We start from the raw sequence: 15,060 nt of genomic DNA, 5'->3' as shown, positions 1-15,060 counted from the left end.
AAAAATTATATGTGAAGGACCTCTCTGAATCACTCATGAGATAATCCATATTTTCCAAATGTTTGATATATAATGTGCCTTATGATTTTCAAAAGGTTGATGCACATAGGGCTTTTCTAAATTATTTATCCTCAAAACTGCCTTTTTCTTTGTAGGAACACAAATATGCTTTGTAGTACAGTCATTCTGTATATCACAGTGTGAAAATATTTGTTTAATGTATTTATGATTATTACTTCACAGAATAACAAAATACACTGGAAACCACTCTATCATAAATTCCTAATGATAATCAGCAATTTATATTAATATTTTAGCCTTTAATTTTGAAATATTTATGAATTCATAGTTCAAAGAGAGGCCGGGCGCGGTGGCTCATGCCTGTAATCCCAGCACTTTGGGAGGCCGAGGCGGGCAGATCACGAGGTCAGGAGATCGAGACCATCCTGGCTAACACAATGAAACCCCGTCTCTACTAAAAATACAAAAAAATTAGCCGCATGTGGTGGCGGGTGCCTGTAGTCCCAGCTACTCGGGAGGCTGAGGCAGGAGAATGGCGTGAACCCAGGTGGCAAAGGTTACAGTGAGCCGAGATCACGCCACCCAGGGCGACAGAGCGAGACTCAGTCAAAAAAAAAAAAAGTTCAAAAGCTCAAAGATACCCTTCATGCATTTTTCCCTCAGTGGTTATATAACTATGGTCCAATATTAAAACCTGGAAACTAATATTGGCTCAATGTTTGAAAGTCTGCAGCATTTCATTACATGCATAAATTTATGTAAAGCATCATTGCCACAATCAAGATACTCCATCTTTACAAAGATCTTCCTTGAGCTACTTCTTTACAGTCAAAGTCATTCCCATCATCTCTAACCTCAGGAAGCCACTACTTTGTTTTATATCTCTTTGCTTTATCATTTTGAGAACGTTGTATAAATGGAACTATACAGGATGTGACCTTTGAGAATAGGTCTCAAAGATCTTCTTTCTCTCAGTGTCATCCTCTTGAGATCCATCAAAGTTGTTGTATGTATAAATCAGGTTTTCCTCTGTGTTGTTTAGTCATGTTTCATGCTATGGAGGTAACATACCCTGGTGCTATTTTCCAGAGTGATTGCCTCGTGTCACACTACCACCAGTAATGTACACAAGAACAAGTTTTGCCATGACCTTGTGAACATTTAATGGTGTTACTATTTTGTTTTTACATTACCCTTCTTATAAGTGAGGAGTGATATCTCATCATGGTCTTAATTTGCACTTCCTTATTAGCTAGTAATGTTGAATATTATTTCCTGTGCTTGTTTATAATCCATATATCCTCTTGGCTGAAATATCTCTTTAGCCCATTCTCGAATCAGGCTTTTTTTAACTGTTGAGTTTTGAGAATTCTTTATACATTATTGGTATAAGTCTTTTAACAGATATATGAATGGCAAATATTTTCTCCCCAGCTTTAGGTTGTCTTTTTTGTTCTCTTAACAGGATCATTTGCAGAGCAAACATTTTTAATGTTGATGAAGTTCAATGTATTGATCTTTCCTCTTTGAGATCATGCTTTTGATATCACATCTAAGAATATTTCACCAAGTCCTAGGTCCCTGATTTTCTCCTTTGGGTTCTTTAAAAAGTTGTATGGTATTACATTTTACATTTAAGGTTATGAATCATTTTGTTAATTTTTGTATAAAGTGTCAAATTTTGGTCACAGTTTCTTTATTTGTATATTTGCCTATAACCAACTACTCCAGCATCGTTAATGAGACTGTTCTACTTTTGTTTAATTGTTTTTGTACCTTTGTCAAAACTTAGTTGTACTTACATGGAGCTAATTCTGGGTTCTTTTCTGTTCTATTGATCCAGGTATCTATTCCTCCAGTAGTACAAGACAGTCTGGATAGCTCTGATGGAGATATAAAGGGAGTTTGATGTTGCTTTCCTGCCTACTAACACAATATTAATTTTGTTGTCCATGAATCAAGGAGTAATTTTGACTTTCAGGTTTTACTATTTAAGAAATACATTTTATAAGGCAACAACTGCCATGGGGGTGATTTCTTTGATGGATCTGGACGAAGTAAATCAAAAAAGCTGTGTCATGAATCTTGAAATCAGTTAGATTAATTCCTTCTAATGCATTCTTCTTGTACAAAATTGTTTTAGTTATTCTAGTTCCATTGATGTTCTATATAAATCTTATAAAAATATATAGCTATAAATTATTTTGATGGAACTTTGATAAAAATTGCATTTAATAACGTCAATTTGGGGAGAAGTCATAATTTTAATGTATTGAGTTTTCCAATCATCAGCACAGTAGGTTTCTCCCCATTATTTAGATCTTTGATTTCTTTCATCAGTATTTCGTGGTTTTCAGCATACAAATTCTATGTATGTCTTACAATATTTACACTTGTTTCATTTTTTGAAGGATTATAAATGGTATTTTAATTTTTATTTCTGTCTTCATTTCTAGGATTCAGAAATAAAATTTAATTATTTAATTTTCCTTAAGTAATATGGTATGTCAATCTTGTGTCCTGTGACCTTGCTGACTCATTTATTAGCTATCAGAGTTTTGTAGATTTTCTTTGTGGACAGTCATGCTTTCAGAAAATCGTAACGGCTTTTAAGTCTTTCCATCCCTCCCTCCCTTCCTCCCTGCCTCTCTCCCTCCCTCTCTCCCTCCTTTCCTCCCTCCCTCCTTCCCAGTACACTCCTTAGATTTTCTTTGTGGACAGTTGTGCCTTCGGAAAATAAAGATGGTTTTTAACCAACCTCTGTCCGTCCGTCCGTCCCTCCATCCCTCCCTCCCTTCCTTCCTTCCTTCCTTCCTCCCTCCCTCCCTCCCTCCCTCCCTTCCTTCCTTCCTCCCTCCCTTCCTTCCTTCCTCCCTTCCTCCCTTCTTTCTTTTTCTTGAGATAGGAACTCACTCTGTTGCCCATGCTAGAGTACAGTGGCAAGATCTTGGCTCACTGCAACCTCTGCCTCCTGGGTTCCAGTGATTCTGGTGCCTTAGCCTCCTGAGTAGCTGAGACAACAGGCGTGTGCCACCATACCTGACTAATTTTTGTATTTTTAGTAGAGATGGAGTTTCAACCTGTTGCCTAGGCTGGTCTCAAACTCCTGGCCTCAAGCGATCCACCCACCTCGGCTTCCCAAAATGCTGGGATTACAGGCAAGAGCCACCATGCCCAGCAGGTTTTAAGTCTTTCTTAGTTTAAGCTCATTGAAATGGGGATTCAACATTTAGACTTTTGTATAGTGTTTATTGTACTCAATTACAATTAATCATAACTTTTCCATCTCCATCCTAGCACTTACCCCATTCTATTAAAAATGCGACAGAACTCCATTAGGACATGCTTATTGATGAACCAGCCCCAACATCTGTTACATTGTTAAATTAATTGATCAAATGCAACACCAACCAATAAAGGAATCATTTCTGTAACTTCCGTGACCTGGCTGACAATGGAGGTGGAGGGAAGTCACCTAATTCTTGCTTCAACATTTTCATAAGAGAGAGTACGTTGACTCATACCAAAGGCCGTTTCAACTGTCAGGTTCCCCCGTTGTAATAATGTTTTTCCTAATATGAATCCACGTTTCCATATTTTCCCAGTGTGAATTTTGAGTATGCTCTCTAGATGGAACAACAAAGCCTGGATGACGGCACATCTGTTTATAGCATGGTTTACTGAAGCCCACTGTTCACATTTACAGCTCAGAAAAAGAAAAATCCTGTCAAAATATTACCGCTTACTGACAATACACCTGATCTCCCAAGAGCTCTGATGGAGATATAAAGGGAGTTTGATGTTGCTTTCCTGCCTACTAACACAATATTAATTTTGTTGTCCATGAATCAAGGAGTAATTTTGACTTTCAGGTTTTACTATTTAAGAAATACATTTTATGAGGCAACAACTGCCATAGGGGGTGATTCTTTTCATGGATCTGGACAAAGTAAATCAAAAACCTTCTGGAAAGGATTCACCATTCTAGATGCCATTAAGAACATTTGTGATTCATGGCAGAAGGTCAAAATGCTAACATTAACAGGAGTATGAAAGAAGTTGATTTTAATCTTCATGGATGACTTTGAGGGCTTCAAGATTTCAGTGCAGGAAGTAATACAGATGTGGTGGAAACAGCAAAAGAACTAGAATTAGAAGTGGAGCCTGAAGATATGTCTAAACAAACAAAACAAACGGCTATACCTGCTACAGAGAATCTTTAGTGAAGAGTCAACCAATGTAGCAAACTTATTTCAAGCAAACTTGTTTTCTTATTTTAAGAAATTGCTACAGTAGCCAACTTAGCAGCCACCTTCAGCAACCACCATCTTGACCATTGGGCAACCATCAACATTAAGGCAATATCTTCCATCTGCAAAAGCATTGTGATTCACTAAATGTTCAGATGATAGCATTTTTTAGGAATAAATTATTTTTAACTAAGGCATTTACACTTTTTAGACGTAATGTTACTTTTAGTACACTGTAGTATAGTGTAAGCAAAACTTTTATATGCACTGAGAAACCCAAAATTTCATGTGATTTGCTTTATTGTGGTATTTACTTTTTTGTAATGGCCCGGAATTGACAGAGCAATACATTAGAGGTGTGCCTGTGTATCCACATACACATGAATTTAGATAGAAATAGGAAAATATAAACATTTGTGAACTTGGTTAAAGGGTAGATGAAAGATATTTTTATTATTATTGCAACTTTTGTGCAAGTTTGAAACTATTTCAGAATAAAAGGTTGCAAAAATTTTGTTAAGAAAATGAGAAATGCTAACTTGAAAAAAAAATTCAAATGATAAGTCCAAGACTGTTATTTTTAAAAGTAGAGGTAGTAGATAAACTTTTACTAATTTTTAATTTAAAAAAGGAAGAAAGATACAAATAAATGTAGTTTTGCTAAAGGAGACATAAAAAGGATATAGAGACCAATAACTCTGTGCTAATTTGCAAATGTCAATGAAATAGTTACTTTTCTAGGGGAAAAATAACCAAATTAATAAAGTAAAAAACCTGAAAAGACCATTAACTATCAAATAAGTTATCAACAAATGTCCTCCAGTTCTTTCTCCTGGGGTAGATACTATGGAGTTCTACCAAATTTTAATGAACTAATAATGCCCAAAGAAACTATTTCAACCATATGAAAAGGTAGAATTTATTTTATTAAGCTAATATATCACTGATTATGAAGCCTCCAAAAATCAGACGAGTGATATTCAAACGCCCTGTGAATATACATGCAGAAAAGCTTAAAATGCTAGCAAACTAAATTCATCATAATACATGTAGTATATACATAGTAATATATCATGCAATTTGAGATGAAGATCTTATAACATTTTAAGTGTATTTTGATGTCATAATATGTCAATGTACCCACATTACTGAAGAAAATAATAGCAAGCTGATAGATGCTGAAAATTATTGTTTAAATTAAGCAGCCATTTCTTACGCTATGCAGAGCATGCGTATGATTATTTTTAAGACATTAAAGGTGTTCTATCAAATTAATGTAGGAAAGAGTGAAAATACTTACATTAAAATCAAGAACATGTCAAAATATCTACTATTAGTATTACTGTTTAATATTATCTTTGTGGTCCTGGTCAATATTTAACACATGAAATGAAACAAAGGATAGCCACATTATAATTATTTTTGAATGATATGATTACAGAGCACAAAAGCCCAAGAGATTTACCTTTGAAAAAGTAAACATTTAAGTAACTGGGTTGTATAATGTCCACTGAAAATTTAGTTACACCTGGTCACCTGGAATTTTAAACTCATGGTCACCTGGAATCTCAGAATGCGACCTTATTTGGAAATAGGACTTTTGCAGATGTCATCTAGTTAAAATACAGTCCTGCTGGATAAAGGTGGGTCCTAATTCAATGACTGGTGTCCCTATAAGAAGAGGGAAAATTGGACACAGAGAGAAGATGATGTGAAAACAGACAGGGAAAATGACAGGTGATTGATGTGATTCATCTACAAGCCAAGGAACACTAAGATGGCCCATAGCTACCAGCAGCTATGAAGAGACAAGGAAAGAAAGGCCTCCTATGTAGCCATCAGAGAGAGCATGATGCTGCCAACACCATCATTTCAGACTTCCAGCCTGAAAATGGAGTCAGACAAAAAATTTCTGTTGATTTAAGCCACCCAGTTTGTGGTATTTTCGTATGCAGCCATAGGAAACTAATACCCAGCTTCTCTAATTATGCCTTTTGCTTGTTTGTCTTAATATCAGGATTTGAAAGTCTTGTCCCGTATCATAAGCATACTATTCTACAATATGTTAATAGTTCTGCCAAAGGTAAAAATGTTCCTTAGTCAAATACATTGGGAATATCCTCTCTTGCCTAAAGAAATAGTCTGCGTATTGTGGGAATTCTCAGAGCCTTTAATATACTAGCATCTTTTAAAATCTTTCAAAGACAAAATTTATAGAATTGATCCCATTCATTTGAATGCAGAATCTTCTTCCTTTGAATGACAAATTGACACCTGTAGGACATTCATATTCAGAAGAACAGTTAAAGAAGCGATGAACTACATCATGCCACAATACCTCAAGAATAATCACCCTGAATTGAATGACTGCTGTCTTCATGTTGCTACCGGCTCACAGAGGCAGGAGTCTCTTAGAGAATGTTTTCTATTCATACATGTACTTTCTTATCCCATTGTATTTGTAAATTTGTTCTATTTTAACTCTCACCCCTAACTGCTACATCCCACATTATCAAAGGGAGTAGTACTAAAGGAGCTGTGTGTTGTATCCTCCTTCAGCTCTGCTACTTACAGTGGAATGCAAAGCAAAGTTTAATTCTGAACTTCAACTTTCTCATCAACCAAAATAAGAATAATAACTATTATATAGAGACAAAGTGAGGATTAAATGAAATGACAGATATAAAGAGAATGTTTCAGGACCTGGAACACATTATATTTCATACCCAGTACCCCTCTTTTCCTATTTTCCTCAATGTGTTTTGTTTATAGAATATGCTCAGTAATTTTATATTGAATGAATACATGAATATAATGGTAAGATTTTAATTTTTTGAGTTTGATGGTAGGACCTTAAAAGGAATTATGTTATGTTCCTTCCAAATATGCCTTTTCAAATAAGACATATTTTATACCTATAGTGATATTCATCAATGGACAAATTATAGGATTTAGAAAGGTAGAAACTAGTTTGATTGATGACACAGCTGTAGACAAAGGTGTTCATTGTCTTCCTGATGGCACAGCTGTCTGATATTGGCATTAACTGCACCAGAAATGCCAGGAATTGGCATCAGTTCTCAAGACTATGTTATGTTTTTTACCTGGTACCTATGGGAAATAATAGGATATGAAATTATAAGTTGTTCCCCCTCATCATAGTGATGTGAAATGCAAACAACTTATTTTTACTTATTTTATTTTCCCCACTGGTATATTAGAAATAAACTTTCCAAGAAAATATAACTTCAAAACGAGGGAAAAGATCAAAAGAAAAATATGATTTACATTGTAAAGATCCATGTAACAGTGTTTACATGAATAAAAATATCAAATCTGTTTTTCAGCAGCACACATTATTTTCTTATATGAATGGCCTCTCCAGATGCTGCTCTATATGCTAATCTGTTTCTCAGAGGCTGCTAAATTTTCCAACACAAGGCAACTGAATTATTTATTTCATTTTATAGTTCTGAACCAAGACAGCTTTTCATATTCTTAAACTAGATGCTGCGTTGGAGTTCATTATTATTTTCCTAACATCTACTCCCCAGTCCTTTGAAAGGATACTTAGAACTTCAGTATTCTACACTACAATAGGTTATAAGTATTACAGTCTATTCTAGGAACAAAATAAATTACAAAATATGTTTCAAATGACATTTGAAAACTGAATTAGCTATTAGATTTTAAAAAGGCATTCTGTTGATTTGATGACATAAATTATGACAGAAAATTTATCTCGATCCTTGAAGACATTACAAATGTGTATTATCTTGACTGGTAAACAATTTACAAAAACAAATTATCAGTCTTGATGTTTTCTTAAAGCAATGTCTTTAGTTCTTTCAAAAGCTGAAAGTGCTTATTTTAAGCCCTTTTTCTTTATTGTGTAAGTTCCTTGCTCAGAGGTGTAATAAAGTTAGCTTATATTTTATTTTAGTATTTTCTTATATATCCCCAAATGGCATAGAAACAATGGTAAAACTTGTATGTTTTCTTTTTTAATTTTTAATTCTTAAAATTTAACTATTTGTAGAGACAGAGTCTCACTATGTTGGCCAGGATGGTCTTGAACTGGCCTCATGTGATCCTCTCACCTTGGCCTCCTAAAATGTTGTGATTACAGGGGTGAACCACTGCACCCAGCCTCATATGTTTTCATATTCTCCACCTTATAAACTACAAAGAGTTTAGGGTTTGTTTTGCACATTGAGACAATTTTATCTGACTTGGGGTAACTGTAAGAAGGTATCCATACAGAAACAAACAAACAAAAACCTCACTGTTTTGATGCCACATGCAACAGAACTTGGACATTCTTAAAGAGTCATGTGTAATAAAATAGAGTGGATGATTTGTCCAGGAATTACCATAGCTTCTATGGAGTTACTTGCCTTTCTTTGGCTTGTGCATTGGAGAGCAAGTCCCTGAATGTTTTCATGACAGAGTCATTCTTACCCTCATTTGCCTTAAAAATTTTGAGCAATTGTTTAAATGAGGTTTATTTAAGAGAGAAACATTTATCTGAAGATATATCAACATGCTACCATAGGTTCTTTTCAAGTATTTTTAATATTTGGACACTTATCTCACTTACGATTTTACAGATTTTTATTGCAGTTGTAATCTTCAAAAAGAACTTCATAAAGAATTATTGTCATTAAAGAATTCTAAACAGTACATTTTGTTACTTATGATCAAATTACTCACTGTTTTTTTTTGTTTTTTGCTTTTGTTTTTGTTTTGAGATGGAGTCTTGCTCTGTCACCCAGGCTGGAGTGCAGTGGCATGATCTCGGCTCACTGCAACCTCTAGCTCCCAGGTTCAAGTGATTCTTCTGCCTCAGCCTCCTGAGCAGCTGGGACCACAAGTGCACGCCACCACACCCAGCTAATTTTGTATGTTTAGTAGAGATGGGATTTCACCATGTTGGCCAGGCCGGTCTTGAACTCCTGACCTCAGGTGATCTACCTGCCTCAGCCTCAATGTGCTAGGATTACAGGTGTGGGCCACCATGCCCGGCCTCCCTCATTGGTTTTATGCAGAATCATGAATATTGACTTAAAAATGAAAAGTATCAAAAGTCCTAAATATATAAATGTATAAGGTATGACACCTTCATACCACAATGCTCAGTTTTATAACATCTTCACTACCATTTTCAGCTGATAATTTACTTGCAGAATGATAAAAAGATTCCTGTATAATTTCTACTATCTTGGAAATGGAAAAATAAAGCAACTTAAGCAATGACAGTAATAAAATACTTCAAAAAATACCTGGGAAATAGTTTGGTATTTGATGCAATAGTTTGGTATTTGATGCAACTTAACATATTTAATTTCTGCAACTTATTACAATAAGCTCATTCAAATTATCACACCTTTTTACCTCACTTTTCTGTTTCACAATTTTCTCTAAAATAAAGAACTGTTCTAAAATAAAATAACTACTATGATTAATGATAACTTTTGCTCGGGGCAGCATTACCCAAGCTAAAATGTATTGCAGAATAATAAACTTCATAAATTTCTTACCAAGACCTGAGAAGCGTAGATGAGAAGACAGAATAAATAAATTACATGGACCAAATAGATATTTAGAGAAGGAAATGTGTATAATACTAAAATAGTTTATCAACTTTGAAACTGGGACCAGATTTGTAGAGAAATGAACTTACAGAAGCCAGGGAAGTAGCTGTGTGTATAGCAAACCAAATTGGTCTCTTTATATCTTGCTATCAGGATATCATTATAAGGTTTCAAATATTACATGATACAGCAAGATCACTGCAATTTTGAATTGCATGTTTTAAAGTCAGTACATTTCCATTTTCCGTAACATATATTTGGAAATATTTTCCAGGTACCTCCAGTGGGCGCTGTGATTTCGAATTTGATCTTTGTTCCTGGGAGCAGGAGAAAGATGAGGACTTTGACTGGAATCTGAAAGCTAGCAGCATCCCTGAAGCAGGCACAGAGCCAGCGGCAGATCACACTTTGGGAAATTCATCTGGTCATTACATCTTTATAAAGAGTTTGTTCGCTCAGCAGCCCATGAGAGCTGCCAGAATTTCAAGTCCAGTTATAAGTAAGAGAAGCAAAAACTGCAAGGTATGGGGAAAATCAAACCAACCAACCAACCAAACACAGAATTATTGTGAGAAACTGTTGATAAATTGACATACAGAAAATAGAGTGGCTGGGGCCAGAGAAAAGATGAGTTTGAATTTATTCAACTTTGGATATGTGAGGGAGGGAAAAAGCGAAGTTCAGAAGGAAAGGGAAGGATTGCTATAACTGTTAGAACAATTTCTCCTATGGATAAATTCCATGGATATTGAAGTTTGGGAAACCATTGGAAAATTCCATGGTTGTTATTCACAGCCATGTATAATACAGAAGTAAGATACCAGTTGCTTTCTGTTAAGAAGTTTAGTGCTTATTAAAACTAGGGAAATTTTACAAACAGAAACAGAATTAAACAACAGTCAGTATATAATTAAATATCTACAAGAATGAATACTAGAGATAGTTAGAACCACAAAAATTGTTGAGTAAGTCTTCATGAAAAACAAAACAAAAAGGACCCTGAACTTACTCCTAAAACAAGTAGAATAATTTCTATAGGCAGGAATAAAACATGACTTGGTTATTAGCCTGTGAAAATTTCACAAAAACATCTGTGGATAATTAAAAGTATAAATAAGGTTGTATGGCTCTTTGGGAAAAGCAGCAGCCTCATTCGATAACTACGTATTTACGGGGTTTTCCACTTTCCTTTTTTATTGTTTGCTTGTTTGTTTATATTCCATAAAAGACTTGAGTCAGCTAGGCTAAGAACTGAATTTAGCTTTACATATAGTACAAATTAAGTGTTTAGAGATCACAAGTGCTCAGAGATCTCTTGCTTACAAGAGATGGATACAGAAATAAATATATTTACAATAAGAAATGCAGTCTCTAATTTCTAGTCTAATTTTGACTAGAGTGTTCCCCAATGTTTGAACTCTGAAAAGCAAACAAATTACATCCAGAAACTTTCTTCCCTTCCCTTTCTCTTCCCCTGCCCTTCGACAGAGTCTCACTCTGTTGCCCAGACTGGAGGGCAGTGGCGTGATCTCAGCTCACTGCAACATCCACCTCCCAGGTTCAAGTGGTTCTCCTGCCTCAGTCGCCTGAGGAGCTGGGATTACAGGCTTGCACCATCATCCCAGCTAATTTTTGTATTTTTAGTAGAGACAGGGTTTTCACCATGTTGCCCAGGCTGGTCTCAAACTCCTGACCTCAGGTGATCTGCCCACCTCGACCTCCCAAAGTATTGGGATTACAGGCGTGAGCCACTCTGCCCGGTCCAACTTACACTTCTCCGTGCCTGTGTCCACAGCTGACAGAGCCCTAACCGTGGGAGACAGACATATCAAACAGCCTTCAACACCTTAGCACTGCCACAGTATTAATACATGTTAAACTTTTACTTTGTCTTAAAAGTTTTTCTGTCTCATCGTGAGTTGATTTTATAGTTTAACTCTTATAGAGCAATTTCATCTATCACACAGACAGTGAAGATTTTCTGCAAGGGAAGTGACATGATCAGATGAGAGTTTTAGTGATAGAACTTGGTCAGCAGTCTAGAATGAAAGTAAATCATACAAAACTATTTTGGCAAAAATTGAGTTTTTATCAAGTATAGTTTTTATCTGTTTTTGCTATCTTCCAGATTACTTGGTACTTTCTCAGGAATAAAACCCAAGCATACCAGATTTTCTGTATGTTGGCTATACATCTATAAATTTAGCTTTATACATCTATAGATATTTTGAAAATCACAAATTAGTTTTAGTCTTATAAACCTAACTAAATATTAAATACAAAATATGAAAATTCCAGGTTGACATCTAAGCTTTTCTATTGAGACACTTCTGAAAATCTCCGGTGAATATTTTTTCATACTGTAGTAACTAAGATTTCATCCATTGCTATATTCCCCTTGTCCCAGAACTAGAGTCCCCAATGTTTTAAACATCTGTGTGAGAATAATGAAGTATGCCTGGAAGAAATGTCAAAAAATTAATGATGAATGGTTCATTTTATGAATATTTATGATATAGATTGAATAAGAATATGTAAGGAAAGATTGTGCTGGGAAATATTGGGTCTCCCATATTAAAAATATATTCATCATGTAAGCAGATTGATCTCCCAGATTTTTATGAGAATCACCTCTGCCCCTTCACCTTGTGGAATACCTTTCAAGCAGAGATAATCAATTATTTTTTCTTTGTGGGGGTTAGTGTGTAGGGAGGATGCATATAGAGGGTGATAAGAGAATAGATCAGACCTTAATGGTTTTTTTTTCTTTTTGAAATGGAGCCTCACTTTGTTGCCTGGACTGGAGTGCAGTGGTGTGATCTCTGCTCACTGCAACCTCTGCCTCCCAGGTTCAAGCAATTCTCCTGCCTCAACCTCCTGAGTAGCTGGGACTGCAGGCACAGTCCACCAAGCCTAGCTATTTTGTTGTTGTTATTGTTGTTGTTATTATTGTTGTTGTTGTTGTATTTTTAGTAGAGACAGGGTTTCACCAAGTTGGCCTGGCTGGTCTTGAACTCCTGACCTCAGGTGATCCGCCTGCCTTGGCCTCCCAAAGTGCAGGGATTACAGGTGTGAGCCACCGGGCCTACCAATGCTTAGAAGATTTTTATTCACTCTCACTACCCTGTGTTAGGCTTTGTTGTCACCAGTGTTCCCCCTGGATATAGGGGTATTGGTGCATCTGTTTGCATGTTAAACTGATGGCATCATTCAGCAAATGACCTGAAGAAGATACAGACGTATTTACTGAGACATAAAACATAGGCCTCATATTTGTTGCACAAATAAGACAAACACAAAAGGAGAAGACCCTCTTTATAGCCGCAAGGGGTCCTTGCAGAAGTGTGCTGGACAGGTGGCCCTGGGATGCTGTCTGAGAGGTTGGCCCCTGGCCACTTTATTTCTCACTCAAATGAGTCATGGTACCCAAATTTCACCAGTACCAGGACAATCTATAATGATCATAGAGCTCATGTTGGGAAAGTTAGTTCCATAGAACAAGTATTTTGGGGTCATAGAATAATAATTAAAGATTTAATCAGTTGGGAGATGGGTAGAGTCACTGCATGGCTCACCCATTCTTGGTTGATCCTTTTTGGATTAATGCACTGCATATGTGATTTAATGGTGTTCATTTTTCTTCTTGTAGAGTATGATTTATATGACTGCTAGTGTTTCAAACATGTCTTTTTCCTGTGTGCAGAGCACTTTTGTCACTGTTTTCCCTCATTCACACGAATGACAAGACAAAAGCTTTAAAGGCTTTGAATTCCTACTGCTCCTAAGCTGTTCTGTTCTTTTCCCAGAATTTTTCCTGACTTTTTTCACTGTGTAACAATTGCTCAAAATCTGGTAAATTTCATCTTTGCAACATTGAAATATTAATCCCTGAAAATACTTTCTATTAATTTTTATTCAGAGAAGAGCTCCCCAGGCTGCTCTGCAAAAGTCCATTGGTAGCATTTTAAGTAAAATTTGGATAATTACTGTTCTGGGGTTTTGCTGTATTTAAATGAAGCCCAGAGAATCTTACAGAACTGAGAAAGTGTTTCAAGTACAAAAATGGCAGTGGAATAAGCAAAAGAAGAAAAGAAAATAAGTTTCATGAGATTAAAAATAATCTTCTTTTGTTCCTGTTACTTCTTAATCATGAAAAGTCTTTTTATATAATGCATTGCAGTTTAATGATCTTGTATTCCTTTGACAATGGGCTCTAAGAGTTTATGAAGGAATCTTGCTTTTAGAAGTCACAGAAAGAACGTAAACTCAGCCCTTTTATTCCTACTAAATTTATATTTGATTCTTCCTCTGCTGTCTCTTATACATTGCAACATATGATTCAAGGCTGGTCTGACTTCACTCAGTGTTAAAGTGTAGACAGAGCAAGAGAATAAATAGGTGTAATTTTCCTCCAGAAATGTGTTAATAAAGAAGAGGGCAATGGGATAGAATTGAAAATAATATATTAATTATACTAATCGTATCATATGTATATTCCTATTCTTGATTACAGATTATTTTTCATTATCACATGTATGGAAATGGCATTGGGGCACTCACCTTAATGCAGGTGTCAGTCACAAACCAAACGAAGGTTCTACTTAACCTCACTGTAGAACAAGGCAATTTTTGGCGGAGGGAAGAACTGTCACTGTTTGGTGATGAAGACTTCCAACTCAAATTTGAAGGGAGAGTTGGGAAAGGTCAGCGTGGCGACATTGCACTTGATGACATTGTGCTTACAGAAAATTGTCTATCACTCCGTGGATCCATGCAAGAAGAACTGGCAGTGCCTCTTCCAACAGGTACATTCTAATCTGTGTGTGTTTGGTATTTTTGCATGGTGAAAGGTGAAAAGGAAGAAAGAAGATGCAAAAGACATAGCATAAACACCTAGTAATTTATCACTTTCATAAAGAAAATATAAGATCTTTTTAAACTTAAAAAAATATTTCTCAAGCCTTTACTCATAAAAATGTCTTCCACATTTTCTCCAAGCTTTGGTCTGTTTGTCAGTTCCCACCTTCTCTGTTTAGTCAGCTTCCTCTTTGCGTCTGCTTCAGAATTTAATCCTAAGCAAACATTGATTCACTTCCAATAAAACATAAGTAAACTTAGGACAGGGTTATTCAATTTTAATTAGACATTTTTGTGGTTATGATGTTTGCCACCTTCTTCATGGACCCATGAGCAAG

At 35.7% G+C, this 15,060-nt stretch overlaps 1 protein-coding gene across 4 annotated transcripts in view; it reads left to right on the top strand.

The window, feature by feature from the left end:
* Positions 1 to 15,060, top strand: part of LOC105488276 (MAM and LDL receptor class A domain containing 1) — a 1,027,522-nt gene that overhangs the window by 596,879 nt on the left and 415,583 nt on the right. For all 4 annotated transcript variants that reach the window (XM_071070418.1, XM_071070419.1, XM_071070417.1 and 1 more), the window contains 2 exons: positions 10,140 to 10,387; positions 14,379 to 14,670. In XM_071070418.1, the coding sequence (XP_070926519.1) occupies positions 10,140 to 10,387; positions 14,379 to 14,670 (540 nt within the window). The remainder of the gene's footprint in view (positions 1 to 10,139; positions 10,388 to 14,378; positions 14,671 to 15,060) is intronic.

Source organism: Macaca nemestrina, chromosome 9 (assembly GCF_043159975.1).
Source record: "Macaca nemestrina isolate mMacNem1 chromosome 9, mMacNem.hap1, whole genome shotgun sequence".
Lineage (NCBI taxonomy): Eukaryota > Metazoa > Chordata > Mammalia > Primates > Cercopithecidae > Macaca > Macaca nemestrina.
This window is presented reverse-complemented; position numbering and strand designations above follow the sequence as displayed.